The following is a 20,890-nucleotide window of genomic DNA, read 5'->3' as shown; positions in this document are numbered from 1 at the left end:
TCTGAGAAACATGAAGAGCAACCTACGCTCACGTTTAACTGATGGAAGCCTCAACGCAGCATGAAGCTTAACCTCACTACGTATGAACAAGACTACAAGGCCATCAGCAAAACCATACAGCACCAGAAGTTGCATTAATGGTAAAAAAGTATTTAATTTATTATTGGTTAGCTACAGTACAACAATATTATTAAGAAGAATAAGGAGACATGTATTATATATAGCACTTTTTTAAGTACTCAGAGATGTGTTATACGTTAAAAATGTATGCCTTACTTAAAAAATGCACGCATTAAGTTGCATTCAATTTTATTAAATATTATATGGCTCACAAGGAAATACATTTAGAAATATTTGGCTTTTATGGCTCTCCCAGCCAAAAAGGTTCCTGACATCCCCCCAACTACACACTTCACTTGGCAACTTAATAATGAAACATTTCTAGATCACCAAGTCTGGTGAAAAGAAAAATGCATAGAAAAAGGAATAAATGTAAATAAAGAGCCAAACAAAATGGCATACAGTGTAAAGGCTTTTCATTGGTAAATTTAGCTAAGCTTTGTTTTGTCAATCATGGACAGAGAGCTGGAAAGATCCTGTTTTGTTCTATCCAGCACAGGCCAATCACAGAGAACGTGGTGACGGCCTGTAATCCTCCCGCTTGCTCCCCATTTATCCTCTTAACTGTGTGTGTGTGTGTGTGTGTGTGTGTGTGGATGGATATGTCTAAGGTGTGCGCTCCCCGCTCATGACCCTTTTCAGCACATTGACATTAGGCTTGACTCTTGGTTGGCAACACTCGCAGGTTTATAGACACATGGAAGCAATTGATAAGAACTATTGAACTTTCGAAAGCGAACCTCCGAGCAATTGCTAACACGGGAAAAGGATGACTTGCTATTTTTTTCTTCTAAACTGCATCGGCGAGGAGACTACTATGGTACCCGCCAGAATTTGGCAGCACGTCACCTAGAATGTTGGGTGGATAATGGTATGGTACCTCTGCTGCCACTCTGAGAGAGTAGCACCTCTTGGTAGGTATCTAAATTGTCAGTGAGTCTTGCTGTAGAGAGTTGAGAGCAGGAAGTCCGCAGTATTTATGGATAATGGATAATGGTATGGTACCTCTGCTGCCACTCTGAGAGAGTAGCACCTCTTGGTAGGTATCTAAATTGTCAGTGAGTCTTGCTGTAGAGAGTAGAGAGCAGGAAGTCCACAGAATTTATATTGTTCAGTACAGTTTTGTAATCTGAGCCATCAACCACTCAATGTTGTAATCAATCTCGGAGAGTGAAAGCTAAGCTGGCCAGATTACCTTCTGAATCCTCGGGCAGTGACTTGCAAGTTTAACACAGGTTTTAAACAACACCTTAAACAACATGGTCCATTTGGGCATTGTGAATACGTGTTTATCGTGTTTATCCTCAGACATTTCTGAACCAAAAATGTTTGACTGCTGCTATGTTGAGCAGTCATTGCTTTCATTTACCCTTTTGTTTCTGATTAAGTTAGTGGCATCACAGTCATCCATGTCACTTGTCAACAATGCAATTCAACAGGTGGTGGACATTTGCCCTTTGGGCTACTGACTTCAACATCAAGATTTGCTGCCATTACAATGTCTGTCATATTCTAAATGGAGCAAAACAGCCTTCATAATAATTCATGGCCAATGAGTCGCTGCAGTTATCTCGCTCACCAGTTGAATGTTTTTAGAGATATGTGGCAGCTGTGAGATGGATGAGAGATGGCCTGGAGGTAATCCATCATTTGAGTATTGGGTTTTATAGATTAGCAGTCACAAGTGCAGTGGCTTTTTGAAATGCCCAACAACATGAGCAGGTATTTGTTTGCCCTCTTGGCTACCAGAACTAATCACAGTCATTCTTGCTCTCATTAAGCATAACTCTCGTTTATTCTTTGCTGGCATTCACAGGGTTGTTAATACATGTGGTTATTGGTGCTGGCACTGGTGTGGGTAAGCGTGTATTCATTTAATGACACTTACCCGTACCCGTTATGGGGCCAGTGGCTCAGGAGGTAGAGCGGGTTGCTTAGTAAGTAAAAGGGTTGTGCCGTTTCGATCCCGGCTCCTCCTGGTAGCGTGCTGATGTGTCCTTGAGCAAGACGCTTAACCCTCTTACTGCTCCCCGGGCGCCTCTATATGGCAGCCCACTGCTCCTAGATACGTCAGATACTAGGATGGGTAAGTGCAGAGAAATTGCAAATTTCCTCGCTGTGGGACTAATAAAGGTATATAAAAAAAATGTAAAATAAAAATAATGGTTTGTTTTTTCGTATGAGGAGTATTGTGAGATTGAGGCAGGCCATCACAGGTTTCACTCTTATGATGTATCACACTTACTAGGTTTCTACTGACTTAATCTCTGTGTCCATTCTCCTTATTTACCTGTGTGGCAGGCCATGGGGGCATGGTCAAGCCGCCACTGCAGACAGGCTGTGCAGGCTCCCATCCCGGGGTCACACAGCTGCTGGGGATTGGGCGAATCAAGGGAAGGGCTCTGCTGATTCGTCCGATCCTAGACCAGGAAGTAATTTAGCCTCTATTTTTCCCCGCAGTAGGGATGGGTGAATGGCGGAGACGCGGACTGAACCCAGCACAGCAGGGATCAAGCGTGGTCGACTGGAGGAATATATTATTGATTATCGCTCATATGGGCCAGGGAATGAGCGATAATAATTAATAAATGAGCGATAATTAATAAATGAGCGATAATAACACCCCTCTACAACCAGTCTTGTATTGTGCACTCTAGACAGTGTTTCTCAAATGGGGGTAGTGGTACTCGTCTTATTTCATCTTTTCGCTTGACATCTACTCATCTACTTGGCCTGGAATTATAATTGAACTGAGCTTTTGTGATTGACTCCTGCTTCCCAGTCAAGCTTGACGACCCTGGCCTGCTCTGTCTTGCTGGGGTACTGGGAGTTGATTACGTGGGTCGGTGTATTGGCTGCCTGGTGATCTTGGTTAGTTTGTTTATGTTCTTGTTGCAGGGCTCCCGACCCCATGTCAAGTTCTAGTTTTGGTAGTGATGTGAAGCTGCTACTGCTGTTTGTTGATATTTTGTGGCTTGGGCATGAGTTACAGTGGTACACTGGTTGTCAGCTTGCATAGATTGTTGGGTAACTGGTGCCTATGTTGGTATCTCACAACTTCGGCGCTGCCAGTACACTGATAAGGTGCATCGGTACCCCAGCGCCAGTAACTCGATGCCAAGATTCAGAGCAAAGTTTTCTGCAGTACAAAATTTGACATCCAGGAAGGCTCCGCTAATGTCAACAAAAAATACAAACACAACATGAGAAAATAACAGCATGTGGGGACGACTGACAGTAATGGAGCCACTACTTTGGCAATATTTTGTTTTGGGAGCCGATGCTGATGGGAAGATCATAGAGGCTGAAATCCTGATGGGGCCTCTTGGTGTCTTCTGTCAGGTGTCTCTGCTACTACTGTGTTTCATTGGTTGGGCTGCCACATAACCTCTCGAATTGTGCATGAATTGTTGTGATTTTCTTTTATCTTATTGCTCGTTTTCTGAATTACAGTTTTGTGTCTTTATAACCAGGCTACATTGTCTCATGTGATATGTGATATGTCTGACATTTTCCTGTGCAATATATGAGACAAGGCTTTCACTAAGAATGCCTACAAATTGCCTTTTAATTCTTCTGCTTGTAACAGTCATTTGCAAAGGAATCAATTTATGCTTTTTGGCAGCATATTTGAAAAAACACAGTAAATCTGTTCCCAGAAACTATTTGTTTTTCATCTTTGCATCAATGCATCTCTGCATTGACACCTGTCATATGTTATGACTCTGTGCCAAAAGCTAGCTAACTGGTTGACCTCTGAATCCAATTTGCTAATGCTGTGGATTAGAGAAACTGGTTCATTGGCCCTCACATGCTATATTAGTGTCAGCTCTGGCAGCTTGTTGTTGAGTCATCGTCTCAGCCGCAATGCTGCCTAGTGGCCATTACATAACCTGACTGTGGGCAAGACATGAAATTGTTCCGTATGACATGCTTGCCAAAAATGTTCAGGGACTTTAAGTCCCACTCTGCTCTTGTATCTCATGTGATTTCCATTCTCCAGCAAGATTAACTTAGCTAGTCACTGAAGAACTGATCCCCCTAAGGCTGGCCGACACTACAACCGCTGCCACTCTGTGAATTGTTCTCACACAGCCATTTGCTGTCTCACCTTTCGCAGTGGAGGAGTCTGATATCATTGACTTGGAGAAGCGCTACTGGCTGCTTAAAGCCCAGTCTAGGACTGGCCGCTTTGACTTGGAAACCTTCGTCCCGCTGGTGTCCCCTCCCATCCATGCTTCACTGAGTGAAGGTAATGTTTATCAGCACCAACAATTACATGGACACTTGGCCTCCAGGCATACAGACAATTGAACAGCATATTTGTCAGTTGTAAAACTGCAATATGAATGTCTTAATTTAGGATGGTACAACAACCTAACTTTATCTTTTCTCATGTGCCATTTACCATGGTATTCATGTGAAGGAATGCTGTAATAGATTACAATTGTTTTCAGCAGAGGTTCCTGTGGAAGTATTTTAAGCTTCTTTAAATATTGCAATGTTAACTAAGTTATTCATTCTATATGTATTGAGAATATTAATTATATAGTTAACTTTGTTATTACAGGGTTATATTAACTACATTCCCCTGTACCCCCCGCCCAGGTAAATCAGTGGAATTAATTACTTTAAAATATATATGCACACAAAAGGGCCAAGTGAAGGCCCCCACACTGCTTACAAAGTGTGGGGGCGTCACAAAAAGCACAAAAATCAAATTTTTTGGCCTGTTTCTATTATTTTGGTTTATTAAATGTTTAAACAATTAGCCAAAAAAGCACATAGAGCAGTACTTTATTTTGAGGAGGGGATTTTCAGGGTGGTATAAGGCAGTATTAAGCAATTTTTCAAATATCTCTTAATGCAGCTTTAATTAAGCACCCAGCCAATCAGCACACACACATCTTCATTTTTCTCTCTGCTAACAAGTAACATTGTTATTGATCTCATTTTTACAGGCTTGTTTCACGCCTTTGATGAGAATCGGGACAATCACATCGACTTTAAAGAGATCTCTTGTGGCCTCTCCGCATGCTGCAGGGGGCCTGTCGCCGAGAGGCAGAAATGTAAGCCATCACGTCATTTCAGATCATAACCGATAACTGAATCCTTGAGGGTCATCATAGATTTCAAAAAACAAAATGCAGTCTCTGCCCCCCCATTAATATATTGTTTCTTTTTGGGTTTTTCCGTCTCGAGTTGACTGTCTCATTTATTACACAACCGTTTTTTCATCAGAATTGTCATTGGGCTTTGAAATTGAGACTCCCAGCCAATGGACTTAACAACACACAGTCTACAAAACAGAATTGTACAAATTGATAGCAGCTTAAATGGAACATGGTTACATAGCGCCCAGGTATCAATAAAACAGACTTTCTACTTAGTATTGCGCCCAACTCAATGACTCCACTTTGCCACATCTGTCTTTGTTTGCAGTTTGCTTCAAAGTGTTTGACGTGGACCGTGACGGTGTTCTGTCCAGAGATGAGCTCCATGAAATGGTGGTGGCTCTGCTGGAGGTGTGGAAGGACAATCGCACAGACAACCTCCCAGTAAGACCATGCAGCCACAACCACAGGATGAAAGTCTATGCGGAAACCTTGTTTTCTTCTTTTGCTATATCCCTTCCCAGTAACCGCAAAATTAAAGTTATCAGGAAGATCTTGAATCTTGAATTGACTGTTACGATCCCCATTATGGAGAATAAGAGATAGATACCTGGTGTGAAAGCCTCACAAGTCCATTCAAAAACTTTTGTACTGTGAAAGGGTTAATGAATTTGAAAATATTAATGGATGGCAGGTTAACCTCATTTCAGTATTTAAAGAGAATTTCCGAATGCTGTTTTTGTTATGTAACGTCGGTTGAAGGTGAACATTAATTTCTTATATGGAAGTCTAATATCGACCCATTTGACTGGATGTCCACCATTTCTTGCTGACAAAAAACAGTAAATCATGACCCAAGTCTAGCCTGTAAATGGTGGAAGTAGTGCTTCCAACCCAAGCTCATTTAATTTGTCATTTTGGAATGTGGATATATGGGAATTTTCACACCCTTCCTTGGGCCAAGAAATGACTTTTTACTCCTTCTGCTATTCCCTGTCTGCTATTCATTATAAGCCACCTGGGGTAAGCAAAAAAACCTTTCTTTTTACACATCAGATGACTGAAAAAATACATTTAATCAAGAAATAAAAGTGAGCCTCCTGGTCTAGTAGGATAAGTAGCCCCTTTCCATTTTTGTCCTTGTGTTGAAAGTGATAAAGGCCTGGAAGCAGGAGGATTTTATATATTTTTTATTCAATATTCAAGAGGTTTATTCGTCACATACATATACATACTTTCATACATATATGCAGTGAAATGTCAATGCAACGCACCCGGTGATTACACACAATATGTTCTAGACTGAACACAGTAGCTACCGAAGAATTTCTACTTGACTAACTAACTGATTCCTAAAACGTAATGCAGTAAGTTGAATACAATAAAATAAAATACAATATATAGAATAAAATAAAATAAGAACTCCAGGGTAATGCAGGGTGAGAGTACAAAATAGATAAAGGGAATAGGCTTATGTATATGGGATAGACTTATGTATATGGGATAGGCTATTTATGCATATACAGATAGGTGCATTAAAGTGGCAAGTGAATAAAGTGAGGTAGTGTTTGTGAGATAAACAGCACAGTATACACCAGTACGGCACAGCAATACGCTAACACCGAACAACCCAGAACAGTGACACAGTATGCGGTACAGTATGCTACATACAGTGCAGTAAGGTAGTGGAGCCTATGTGTGTGGCTCAGTGAAGACCCCTGGTGAGGTCAGCATTGACAGTTGGCTTGCGGGAAGAAACTCCGTCTCAGTCTCTCTGTTCTCGCTGTATGACTGCGGAAGCGCTTGCCCGACCGCAGCAGCTGGAACAGTCCGTTGTTGGGGTAAAGAGGATCCTTCATGATCCTGCGGGCTCTGCTACTACACTTCCTGGTGTATAAGTCCTGCAGGGAGGGGAGTGTAGTTCCAGTGGTACGTTCAGCTGAACGCACCACCCTCTGCAGGGCCCGCATGTCCTTAGCAGTACAGTTCCCAAACCAGGCAGTGATGTTGACTGTCAGGATGCTCTCCACTGCTCCACAGTAGAAGGACTTGAGGATCCTCACCGAGATCCGGAATTTCCTCAGCTGCTTGAGGTAGTAAATACGCTGCTTGCCTTTCTCACCAGAGTGTCTGTATGTAAAGTCCATGTTAAATCCTCTGTGATGTGGACTCCCAGGTACTTGAAGCTGCTCACCCTGTCGACAGAAGTCCCATTAATCACCAAGGGCGTGTGTGTTCTCGGTTGTAATCCACGCCTAAAGTCCACAATCAGCTCCTTAATTCATTTATCGACTATTTACAAATAATAAAAATGTGTCTTTTTTGCGTCATCTAATATCATGGAACTGACGTTGTACCTACTCAATGACCTCGGCAACAAAAGTAACATGAGCAGCTTAAAGTGATCCACTGGCTTGTCAAGGGAGGAGGATCCAGCCAGCACCGGGTCGTGGCTACGGGCCTTGGAACAGGACCTGCCAAGCTTTTATGGCATTAGCAGGGGGATTGTGTGTTGTGGGCCTGAATGACTTATCCTCTGGAGAGGCCATGCCTGGATGCAGAAATATTAGAATTAGTGATAAAATGTTGGAGGGGCATGCCGTACTTGGCCAATAACCGGAACTCCTAGGGGAAACTACGCCACCAGGTTTTCATCAGCGCTTAGACTTTGAGAGAGAACACTTCAAATAGTAGCCCGTGTTACAGCTATTACAATTATACGGTTCTTTTTTTACCTTAAAGTGAAATCTAGAAGATCTTCCAGCCACAAACCATAGAAACAGCATATAGACAAGGATAAACATAAAGCAAATACATTGAACGTCCCTTTCTTAAAAGATGCCAGCTTAACAAAATCATCACCTCAATATTTTAATTACCACTTTAATAGTATAAATATATTTTAATATTTACAATTATTTTGAAATCAATGGAAATCATAAGATGATTTGTATCTTTACACATCAGAAGCCCCAAACCTTGACTATGAACCAATAACCTCTGTGATTAACGTGAATTGGCCTATTTAAGTAAACGGGAGAGACTAATTTAAATAATTTGTAGATTTGAAACTGTCATGTGAATATAAATTATAAGTGAGCAAGCCTCATTAAGATGGATCAGGGTTTCCCCCAGTGTATTGCAAACCCAGCAGCCTGCCGGCCTTAACTTGACGCCCCGCCGGGCCTTAGCATCAGCGGGTTGTTTTTTTTTTTTTGTTGTTGTTTTTTACTATCAAAATATCAGCCTTAAAATGGGTAAAATCCTATTTCATTGTAGTGCTGCATGAGTGCATTGATTGCCCCTCGCTCTCTCACTCACTCACTCACTCACTCAGTCACTCACTCACTCTCACACACATTGACAACAGACCCGTCCTAAAGTCCTTAGTCCTTTTGACTATCGATAACGTCCAGTTCATACAAACTGTCAAATTTGTTAACATGTGAAAAGTATATGAAAAGCCATGAAGGACAAATGGGGTTAGTTCATAAGAAATGTCTAAAATAGAACTGATCTAAAATAGCCCTGATCATTGGGTTTTGGGGTTTTTTTTTTAACAAAAATAAGAATAATAAAAAATAGCCCTGAATCTATTCATGTCATTCTGATCAAGCATTTAAAGCCCTCAAAAACATTGTGTTTTTATTTTAGATGTATTTTATTTTACTAAATTTCCTTGTTGAACAAAACAAGAAAAGCAACGTGTGTAACGGGGACACTCAGCCTCACTATTCTTTTGTCATAGTGCTTTTACAAAACACAAACAAAATTCTAATAATCTACAATAGATCTGTCCCACTGGTTACAGTCTGGCTGATATTGTAAACATTCTAGAAATTGTTGTTAACTCTAAGTTGGCATTTCCATAATAATTAATTTCCCAAATGATAGGTTAGTTCAAAAACACAACTCTCACATAAGAATTTGGTCCCCCTTTCTGGTGTTGAAGTGGGCAGACGTACTTTTCTAGTGATTCAGTTCATGGGTGAATCTGAGGGTGGGAGATTTGGGTGTGAGTGTCTGGGTTTTGACTGAAGACCACTTTTGAAGAAAGAATGCATGGTGCAGCCTGCTACTACACTAAACATGTTTTGTTACCTTTCAGGAACTGGATAGCACCGTGTCTGACATAGTGGAGGGCATTCTCAAGATGCATGACAACACCAAGGTAAAGTTCATTGCACTGCTGCCTCACAGCAAGAAGGTCCTGGGTTCGATTCCTGCCTGGGGCTCTGTTGGCACCGTGCTCTGGACGGGTTATCTCCCAAATAGGAGCCTTTCTGTGTGGAGTTTGCATGTTCTCCCCGTGCTCACATGGCCAGGATGGGTCAAAAGCAGAGGACACTACTCACAAAAAGTTTGGGATATTCAGCTTTCAGGTGAAATTTCAGGATGAACCTAAAATGCACTATAACCTTTACAGGTGAACTTAATTTGACCTTCTCTAAACTTTTGAATGCACATGTCCAACTGTTCAATGTTTCAGTACTTTTTGCACAACTTGCTGTTCTCTAACAGGGAGCTGAACAGCAAAATTCACAACAGGTGTTTGATCCCTGAATCGACCAATACATTTCCTGGTTCAATTAGAATTGGTATTTAAACAGTCCTCTTCATCATGCTGTTCACATTTTGACATCATGAGACCAAGACAACACCTAACAACTGATCAACTGTACCTCGCCATTGTGAGGCTTCAAACAGGATGTTCTCAGAGGGAAGTGGCCACTGAGCTTAGAGTGTCACAGAGTGTCATCAGCGGGTTGCAACAGAGTTACAGAGAGACTGGAAGAGTCACAGAAAGGCATAGAAGTGGACGTCCTTTGGCCACATCCCACACTGATGACCGCTTCATTGTGAACAGTGCCCTGCGGAACCGGATGATGAATGCCACTCAACTCCAGGCACATTTAAGGGAGGTGAGGGGCACCAAAGTGTCACGTCAGACCATTCGAAACCGTTTACATCAGCGTGGTCTGCGTGCTAGACGACCTGCAAGGGTATCTGATCACACCACCAGGCAGAGGCATCATCGTCTTGCATGGGCCGGGGTGCATTTACGCAGGACAAGGCACCAGTGGGCCTCAGTGCTTTTCTCTGATGAAAGTCAATTCACGTTGAGCAGAAATGATGGCTGCCAACGATGTTGGAGACGTCAAGGAGAGCGCTATGAATCAGCCACTGTTGTCACCAGACGAGCCTTTGGTGGTGGTGGTGTTACAGTGTGGGCAGGTGTGTGTAGTCAATACAGAACTGCCCTACACTTTGTGAATGCTACAGTGACAAGCCCATACTACCTGAATAACATCATTAATCCAGTCCTTGTGCCCCTGCATGAACAACACAGGCCTCATTTCATCTTCATGGACGACAATGTTCCAGCTCTTCGGGGTCGCATCATTAGGGAACGGCTGCTGGAGACTGGGGTACCTCAAATGGAGTGGCCTGCACTTTCTCCAGACCTGAATCCCACAGAAAACCTATGGGATCAGCTGAGTCGCCGTGTAGAGGCTTGTAACTCTGTACCCCAGGACCTCAATGACCTGAGGGTTCAAGGTTCAAGAAGAGTGGGGTGCTATGCCTCAGCAGACAATAAGTCGACTTGTGAACAGCATGAGACGTCGTTGTCAAGCTGTAATTGATGCTCAAGGGCACATGACAAGTTATTGAGACATTGACATTCTTTGTTGTGGTATACCCACCACTGTTGTTGGCTTTTGTTTCAATAAATTGTTTGAGATGAGGAAATCACCATTGCATGCTTCTACTTAAATGCCCTACTTTCATGATATATCACTGTAGCATGAACTTTTTACATTTTCCATCAATTTCACCTGAAAGCCAAATATCCCTAACTTTTTGTGAGTAGTGTATATGCAGTGAAATGTCTTTGCAATGCACCCGGAGATTATGCACAATAAGTTCTAAACGGAACGTAATAGCTAACCTAATTTCTACCTGGCTAACTAACTGAAACTAACTGATTCCTAAAACGTAATGCAGTTAGTGAATAGAATAACATCAAATTAAATTAAATAAATTAAATTAAGACCCAAAAGGTAATTCAGAGTGGGGGTACAAAATCGAAGTAAAGGGAATAGAGTTATCTACTGGATATGGGATAGGCCATTGGTATATACAGATATGTGCAGTCAAGTGGCATGTAAATAAAGTGTGTGTGTGGGGGGGAGGGGGGCCCTCTGTTAAACCGCAACCTATGCATGGAATATTGTATAGAACAAAAGTTTTTCTTTTAAATGGGTCTTCCTGTTGAATATAAAGCAATGCTATAACTTAAACTGTCCCATCTATATCTGACTATCCAGGGCATTTTACAATGTGTGTATGGCAATCACTGTATGTCACTTCGTTAAAACTTGAGTCTCCGGTGGAGAACTATGTCATCCGTAGCAAAGCAAAATGTAAAAGTAGGGTGTTTACTGTGCTGAATTCTGTTGAATATATCTGATTTCATGTAATATTTTGTCTATGTTGAGTCAACATAACATCTTTTGTTCAAGACTGGCTTGGTACTACGACACACCGACATTTCAGACGCTGACAAAAACGGCTATGGGGAGGGAGAACTTGCATCCTGTGATTTTTAGACAAGGATTTCACGTTAAAATGTCATGCAATTAGGTTAAAAATAACTTCAATCAAATTTAACCAACATCCACATTGAATGAAGATAAAATGTATTGTAATATAATATGTATGTAACATATTTTTCTTTTTCTAGCTCACTTTGATATTTGCTCGTCACCCAAAAAAGTACATTCCCACAGCTATACTGCCTACAGAGCTTGTAAGCTGTGCAGAGGTTCATGCTCTGCGCCTCTTCTATCCCCTTTCTCAACTCAAGCACACATATGAAATGTGTTGTTACCGTCAATGATGGCTGCGTTGTACTACCCTCAGATAAATTTGCCTTTTAATAAATTGCTTTTGTATAATAAAGTGTATGAAGGCATTTGACATCTCACGAATATTTCTCTTGTGCTTCACCCACTACCAGTTCGGTCACCTCACCCTGGAAGACTACCAGATCTGGAGTGTTAAAAGTGCCCTGGCCAATGAGTTCCTCAACCTGCTCTTCCAGGTCAGTATATATGAAGTGGAACAGGGTGAAAACACCTCCTACGAATAACTATTGTTATTTATTTCCATTTTCAATCAGCGCACTTATTGTTTTCATTTGTCTCCATCTCCTTTGTCTAGGTTTGCCACATAGTCCTTGGTCTCAGGCCTGCTACCCCAGAAGAGGAGGGCCAAATAATCAGGTAACAATCACCGACATGGGGTGGAACTGGTATATTTTCGGCCGCACAAAATAATGCTTCAAACGGTGTGAATGTCTCTGCGTCTTTAGGGGCTGGTTAGAGAGGGAGAGCCGGCACGGGCTACAGCTGGGCCAGAACTGGTTCCTCATCTCCATGCTGTGGTGGCAGCAGTGGAAGGACTATGTCAAATATGTAAGTGGTCCTAATGAAGTGAATTTTATAGTCAAATTCACTAGAACCTCATTTATTTAGACCCAACAGCAATGGCAGGAATTTGGGTGACGAAAAAATGTGGTAGACCGAAATATCATAGCATTGAATATTGAGTAATTTTCAAATATCAACTCATTGTCCAGAGGTGCCCTTTCACCCATGTTACGCACAGCATAAGACTGTCCGACACGTCTGGATCGTGTGTGTGTGTGTGTGTGTGTGGGGGTGTGTGTGCGCGCACTCACCGGCAGCTTTATTAGGTACACCTGTTCAATTGCTTGTTAACACAAATAGCAAATCAGCCAATCACATGGCAGCAACATATTGCATTTAGGCATGTAGCCATGGTGAGGATTACTTGCTGATGTTCAAACTGAGCATCAGAATGGGGAAGAAAGGGGATTTAAGTGACTTTGAACGTGGCATGGTTGTTGGTGCCAGAAGAAAGGGGATTTAAGTAACTTGGAACGTGGCATGGTTATTGGTGCCGAAAATGCCTTGTTGATGTCAGAGGTCAGAGGAGAATGGGAAGACTGGTTTGAGACGATAGAAAGGCAACAGTAACTCAAATAACCACTCGTTACAACCAAGGTGTGCAGAATACCATCTCTGACGCACAACACGTCGAACCTTGAAGCAGGTGGGCTACAGCAGCAGAAGACCCCACCGGGCGCCACTCCTGTCAGCTAAGAACAGGAAACTGAGGCTACAATTGGCACAGGCTCACCAAAAAAGGGGTCTACAATAGAAGATTGGAAAAATGTTGCCTCGTCTGAGTCTCGATTTCAGCTGCGACATTCAGATGGTAGGGTCAGAATTTGGCGTTATCAACATGAAAGCATGGATCCATCCTGCCTTGTATCAACGGTTCAGGCTGGTGGTGGTGTAATGGTGTTGGGGATATTTTCTTGGAACACTCTGGGCCCCTTAGTACCAATTGAGCATGGTTTAAATGCCACAGCATACCTGAGTATTGTTGCTGACCATGTCCATCCCTTTATGACCACAGTGTACCCATCTTCTGATGGCTACTTCCAGCAGTATAATGCACCATGTCACAAAGCTCAAATCATCTCAAACTGGTTTCTTGAACATGACAATGAGTTAGTTTACTGTACTCCAGTGGCCTCCACAGTCACCAGATCTCAATCCTATAGAGTAGCACTTGTAAGGTGTGCCTAATAAAGTGGCCGGTGACTGAATATATACTGTATATATACCATCATCAGATGAAAATTCCCCGAAAAGCTATGTTGAAACGCACTTGTTGCGCTTGGAGCTGTTTCATTTCACAGAGCACATTCACTACATTCCATAAAGTCGTCAATTGCCGTAAAAAGTGATCTATATGCACATGTGTGCACATGTGCAACGTCATCAACACATCAAAACGTCATTTGCCGGATTGCTGTCTCCAGTAGTCTATCTGTATAAAAATCATGAGAAATATTTCGATTTTCCAGCCCACACAGAACATTGATACAAATGTATCTTCAGGAAAGGGCTGTTTGAAGGCCTGATAGTAGAATCCTTTACAAAGGATTACAGAAACAGTTTCTTTTAATCTCCATAAAAGGGGATTCACTTCAGTATTCAACATTCAATGTGGTTTATTTAATTGTTAGTTGCTAGGCAAATTATTATTATTATATTACATTGCAAGAAATGGTAAGCAAAACACATCCATAATCCAGAATTTTATGTCGTCATGTTTTGACATGACAAACTGTATTTAGAAGTTGAAGAAAGCTCATCTCATGAAGATACTTATAGTTGTTGCTATATATTTTTACGCACAACAATATCTATGTATGTACATTTTATGTACAGGTACATCTCATAAAATTTGAATATCATGAAAAAGTTAAATATTTTGTATTACTCATTTCAGAAAGTGAAGCCCATATATTATATAGATTCATTACACGTAGAGTGAAATATTTCAAGCCTTTATTTCTTGAAATTTTGATGATTGTGGCTATAGATAATGAAATCCCAAAATTCAGTGTCTCAGAAAATTTGAATATTGTGAAAAAGTACAAAATTGGAATGTCATGGTGTCACACCCTAATCAGATAATGAACTCAAAACGCCTGCAAAGGTTTCCTGACCCTTTAAATGGTCTCTCTGGGTCAGTGGGCTACACAATCATGGGGAAGATTGCTGACTTGACATATGTCCAAGACAGTCATTGACACTCTCCACAAGGAGGGTAAGCCACAAAAGGTCATTGCTAAAGAAGGTGCTTGTTCACAGTGTGCTGTATCCAAGCATATTCATAGAAAGTTGAGTGAAAGGAAAAAGTGTGGTAGGAATAGGTGCACCAACAAAAAGGATAACCGCAGCCTTGAGAGGATTGTCAAGCAAGATCCATTCAAGAATTTGGGGGAGCTTCACAAGGAGTGGACTGAGACTGGAGTCAGCGCATCAAGAGCCACTCCGCACAGACCAACCCTAGGCACGGGCTACAAATGTCGCATTCCTCCTGTCAAGCCACTCCTGAACCAGAGACAATGTCAGAAGCGTCTTACCTGGGCTGTGGATAAAAAGAACTGGACTGTTGCTCAGTGGTCCAAAGTCCTCTTTTCAGATGAAAGTAAATTTTGCATGTCATTTAGAAATCAAGGTCCCAGAGTCTGGAGGAAAAGTGGAGAGGCACAGAATCCACATTGCTTGAAGTCCAATGTGAAGTTTCCCCATTCAGTGATGATTTGGGCTACAATGTCATCTGCTGGTGTTGGTCCACTGTCTTTTCTGAGGTCCAGTCAACATAGCCATCTACCAGGACATTTTAGAGCACTTCATGCTTCCTTCTGCTGACAAGCTTTATGGAGATTCTGATTTCATTTTCCAGCAGGACTTGGCACCTGCCGATACTGCCAAAGGTACCAAAAACTGTTTCAATGACCATGGTGTTACTGTGCTTGATTGGCCAGCAAACTCACCTGATCTGAACCCAATAGAGAATCTATGGGGTATTGTCAAGAGGAAGATGAGACACCAGACCCAACAATGCAGATTACCTGAAGGCTGCTATCAAAGCAACCTGGGCTTCCATTACACCTGAGCAGTGCCACAGGCTGATCGCCTCTATGCCACGCCGCTTTGATGGAGTAATTCATGCAAAAGGAGGCCCAACCAAGTACCGAGTGCATAGAAATGAACATACTTTTCAGAAGCCTGACATTTCTGTTTAAAATATCCTTTTTTTATTGATGTAATATTGTAATTTTCTGAGACACTGAATTTTGGGTTTTCATTATCGCTAGCCACAATCATCAAAATGTCAAGAAATAATAGCTTGAAATATTTCACTCTGTGTAATGAATCTATATAATATATGGGTTTCACTTTCTGAAAAGAGTGACAAAAAATATTGAACTTTTTCATGATATTCTAATTTTATGAGATGTACCTGTATGTTAAGTATCTCCATGACAACAGGTTAAATGGTGAAATATCCCAGCACTGGTATAAGCAAGTAGGGACGGGACCCCACATCCAGAATTGAGATTAACTCCAACTATCACTGCTCTAAAAAAAAACAATTCCAGGGAAAACACTGCTGTTTTCTTGTCCAGGAGCATAAGGGCATTGTGGTGGAGCAGCCATCCATCGTCAGTTCCCTCCGGAACCCCCTGCTCACAGCAACAGTGGAGCCCACCTTTCCAGAAAGGCTGGGCGGGTTGGGGGCTCTTGGCCAGTTCAGCCCCGTTGAAGAGAGGTCACCTGATGCTGTATCCAGCGCTTCAGAGGCCACAGAGATGGGTGAGTCATCTCATCATCACTATACAGGTACTCCTCACTTAACGACCTACCTGTTTAATGACCCTTCGGACCAGCTCTCTGACCAGTCTGTATTGTACAATACCGCGGTGTGTGGGTGGCGTCTCAGCGTCAAGTATCTCCTCGTGCATCACCATTCTCAGTCCGTCTTGTTCCCGCAGTTTGTCAGTATTTATTACACTAGCGTTCACAATCGCCACACCCCCTTACTGTGAAATAACACGGGTCCTCGCATATCGACCAATTCGCTGAACTACCTGGTTCTAGGAACAGAACTCAGTTGTTAAGTGAGGAGTACCTGTACACGGTTCCTACTGATTCAGAAGACCCAGTGTCTTTGTTGTTACCAAGTACAGATGTAAGGGGTTAGTCTATTACTTTAAATGATGTGTATTTGCAAAGCGTTTCCATGACTTCGACATGTCGTTATTTCTCTTCATACTCAAGAGATTTGCCATGTTTATGTTTGAGTTGTGGAGAAAAGCTGGAATTCTGATGACAATCATATCTCTTAGAGATAAATGACAGATCTGAATTGTTTGAATGCAATGGACATAAGATAGAACCTGGAAGTTCCAGGTTGCAAGTTTCACTTTTGCATCTTTTCGATTTGCCAATTAACCCAGATGTACAACCAAGAGTGAAATCAGCTGGCTTAATACAGGGTGCATTGATGCATGGGACTTTTCTTTTCTTAATCTTTCTGGTATTGTCCGCCTCTGGAATCCAGGGAATGGAAATGTCAGGGTCCTTCTTATATGATATCATGAAATCTAGCTGCCAATTCTGTGTATTGTACTGTGTATTGTGCTGTGTATTACTCTTCTTCCAGTATTGTGATTTTTGTCAGTATATACACTTTATTTTTGTTAGCTTCTTAACCCTTATCTATAAAATGGTCTCTCCTGACTCCTCTTACACTGTGAAATGTGAATTTTTCTTCACTTTGACGTTGCAATTGCACAGATTCCGCAAGAATCTCTAAGCACAGTGAAGTTCAATAATGTTCTCGGTTTTAGCAGCTTGGATGTTACGTCTTAGAATCTTAAGATGATCCAGCTGTTCTATGACTGGACAAACATGAAAAATAAACAGGTTGCAGCCTTCATAATATATATTAATATTCGGTTTATGTGTATTGGCTAGAGAGGAGTTAAATACCTTATCGACAGTTTTGACATCCGAGCGGACATCACTAATGTCAGTGTGATGTGAGCTGCCTTTTTTGGTCACTACATAATTCCACGTTATTTCATAGTTTTGATGTCTTCACTATTATTCTATTATGTAGAAAATAGTAAAAATCAAAAACCAAATGGAATGCGAAACAGAGCAGAGCAGGACAATTTTAGATCCGCAGTTGTCTACTGAGGAAGGCTGTAGATTGCCCGACTGCCAAATGTCAAAACAATCTAAAACAGCAACTTATTTAGCTCCTCTCTAGTCTATGAACTCAATAACATTAGGAAAAAACTGACACTTTGACACTTTGTGGGTTTTCCCGAAACATATGACTGTGCACACTAGCACTCAGCCCCCAGGCGGCTCCCTCTGCCACCGAGAGCTGTTTTGCACGCCAACACAATGTGTCCGACAACAACAACCAGTGTTTCTCAGGGGCCAATGGCTACCTCTCCTCTCAGCTGGTGGCACAGCGGCCTGGGGCCATCGACAACCAACCCCTGGTCACCACCGACCCTATGAAGGTAGGGCTGGCCATGAGAGAGAGTTTGTGTGTGTATGTGTGTTCACGTCTGTCTGTCATCCTGTCATGGAACTTCCTACACACCGTTTTTGGTCATTACAATAACAAGGTTGAGAAGTGGCTTGAATTGGACGACTTCTACGAGTGGTTCTAAGAGTAGGCTTTGGATTCCCCCGACCCTTGTACATGTATCGCAAGTCATTCATCCCTCTATCCATTTTAAAAGGCTGAAATTAGTCCATTTGAGAGAGGAAGCGATCAGAGTTGTGATTTGGAGCTTGTGCTGGCGAGGCTCTGAGCGACAATATGGAGACTCTCTCTCGCCCTTGTCTTATCACTCCCCTTCTCCCTAATGCCAACTCATAGCATTAGGATGCTCATTATCTCTCAATCTGTAATACAATACAGTAGTGTTGTCACGATACTGGAATTTCTAACTTCAATACAATACCTTGAAAGATATCAATATTCGATACCATTTTCGATACCACGGGGAAAAAGATTTTTCTTAAAAGACAAATACAGTGGTACCTCGACTTACGACTGTAATTCGTTCTATATGAACGGTTGTATGTTAAAACAGTCGTATGTCGAAGTAATTTTTCCCATATGAATTATGAAATCGTGAAGGGTGAAAATAAACAAAATACACAGCACAACCACAGTAAATTTGAATATAATATTGATAAGCCATAAACTACGTGCACAAACGATGTAGGTCGCCCACTGACTGACTGCTAACTGACTGCTGACTGGCAGCCGACGCACCAACTGCAAATTTCCACGGTCGTATCTTGGAGCAGTTGGTCGCAAGTCGATACAAATTTTTGCAACTTTCGCTACTCGTATCTTGGATTAGTCGTAAGTAGATGCAGTCGTGAGTCGAGGTACCACTGTATAACAAGGCTATAACATGACAACGAGGTGCGACTTTCCTTTTCTTGGCTTGTAGCAGAGAATAGCAGAATGACTGTACTAAACAACAACAATAATTAAAACAATATTCTTGAGTGCACTTGTTCAAAAGCCTCTGGGATTGTCACACATTAAAAGGCACTAAAGTGTAAGTAAAAAGAAAAGCAGAGCAATCGTATGCTTTTTCAAGTAACAAATGACTAACAAAAATCAAATGGAAGTAATTACTATGAGTGAGAGTGACACCCATTACATTTTCAGAACCGTCCCACAATCAAAATGTTGTTCTAAATGTTATCCTTTTACTTGGTTATTGTCATCTATAGTGGTTATTTGCATAAAAACACACAATTTAAATGATTAGGAAATAAATTATTGTATTTTTATTTAAATATTTGCTTTGATAAAAAAAAAAAATGGCATTAATAGTTAAGCTGCTTAGTACTAGTGTTGGGAAGTTAAACAGGGCATTATTCCCTCTGTAATATCTATTTTATGTTGCTGTCAAAACATCAATAAATTTCTCCTTCAAACAACTGTATTTGTATAGTTTCTCACCAAAAACTATATTTTACAAGATTACATTTGAACACACCATGATTACGTTATAATGTACCTTCGCCCAATACTAATTTTTACTGAATAGAATAGATTATAATGAACACATTATAATGTAAATCAATGCAATCTCTAACAGCAAGAGAAGGGACGCTGAGTTGTAGTCAGCCCCTGTATTGTAAAATTATACTATCGCTATCGATGTGCAGTCGATCCAATTTGTAATTTTGTAAGTGATGGGGGCAGGGCAATGTGGGGACTCGCTGTCGGAGAGAAGAGAGAACAAAAAGCGCAGCTGGTATGGATACTGCGGAAAATGACTGTTGGAATTGTTTCAAATATTCAGAATCGATATTTATTGGAAAATATATATTTTTGACAACCCTACAATACAGAATCCGAATTTGTGCATGTGCTCAGTTACATTGCGCTGATCCTAACCTCTGTCTACGATGCCCCCTCCTCTGCAACAACCCAGGCCCCTACATTGACCATGGAGGGTGGCAGACTGAAGCGCACTCTACAGCCAGTGGCAGGCAGAGACTTTGAGACTGTCCCAGAACCTGTGTGGAGGGCCCTGTACCACTGGTACGGCGCCAATGTCAGCCTGCCGCGGCCGGTAAGGACACACGTCTTTAGTATATAGGATTGGAATCCTACAAATCCTTCAAATGGGAAGTTAAAAACCAAAAGTCAGGATTACGATAAATTTGAAATCAGATCGGATCAGGTAATTGAATCAAAACTATAATCTAGATCAAATCTTCAAAATGCGTTGGACATAGGATACATAGGATTGTGATGATTTTGATTTAAAAAAAATAATAATAAAATCGGGATTACCCTGATCCCAGTAAAAGGGTGGATTTAGAGTGGATTACCAGAACAAGTTGTACTACACAATTAATTATAAAAGACATCTCAATATAAGTAAGATGATAGCGATTTTAAATTGAAAAATGTTTTAGCCCCAATAGTTGCTATATTTGTATTTATTTTTTCTTTCATATTTGCAGCGATGAGGAATAATTAAGAATAACCATTTGATAGTTATGATGAAGCATGCTTTAGACCTATCCGCATTAGCAGCATTAAACCAAATAAGTCTGTCTTCACAAATTAATAATATATAATAATAAACAAACATTATAATATTGATCACTAATTAATCAAACAAAGTTATGGTTGAACAC

At 41.3% G+C, this 20,890-nt stretch overlaps 1 protein-coding gene across 1 annotated transcript in view; it reads left to right on the top strand.

The window, feature by feature from the left end:
• usp32 (ubiquitin specific peptidase 32) overlaps positions 1-20,890 on the top strand; it is a gene marked incomplete at its 5' end in the record, with an annotated part of 99,278 nt that overhangs the window by 37,624 nt on the left and 40,764 nt on the right. Inside the window, 10 exons of the mRNA XM_080006770.1 lie at positions 4,241-4,372; positions 5,082-5,189; positions 5,563-5,678; positions 9,343-9,405; positions 12,256-12,339; positions 12,459-12,520; positions 12,610-12,712; positions 16,315-16,501; positions 18,047-18,225; positions 20,176-20,316. Of these exons, the coding sequence (XP_079862896.1) occupies positions 4,241-4,372; positions 5,082-5,189; positions 5,563-5,678; positions 9,343-9,405; positions 12,256-12,339; positions 12,459-12,520; positions 12,610-12,712; positions 16,315-16,501; positions 18,047-18,225; positions 20,176-20,316 (1,175 nt within the window). The remainder of the gene's footprint in view (positions 1-4,240; positions 4,373-5,081; positions 5,190-5,562; positions 5,679-9,342; positions 9,406-12,255; positions 12,340-12,458; positions 12,521-12,609; positions 12,713-16,314; positions 16,502-18,046; positions 18,226-20,175; positions 20,317-20,890) is intronic.

The sequence above is a fragment of the Zeus faber genome (assembly GCF_960531495.2).
Source record: "Zeus faber genome assembly, chromosome: 9".
Lineage (NCBI taxonomy): Eukaryota > Metazoa > Chordata > Actinopteri > Zeiformes > Zeidae > Zeus > Zeus faber.
This window is presented reverse-complemented; position numbering and strand designations above follow the sequence as displayed.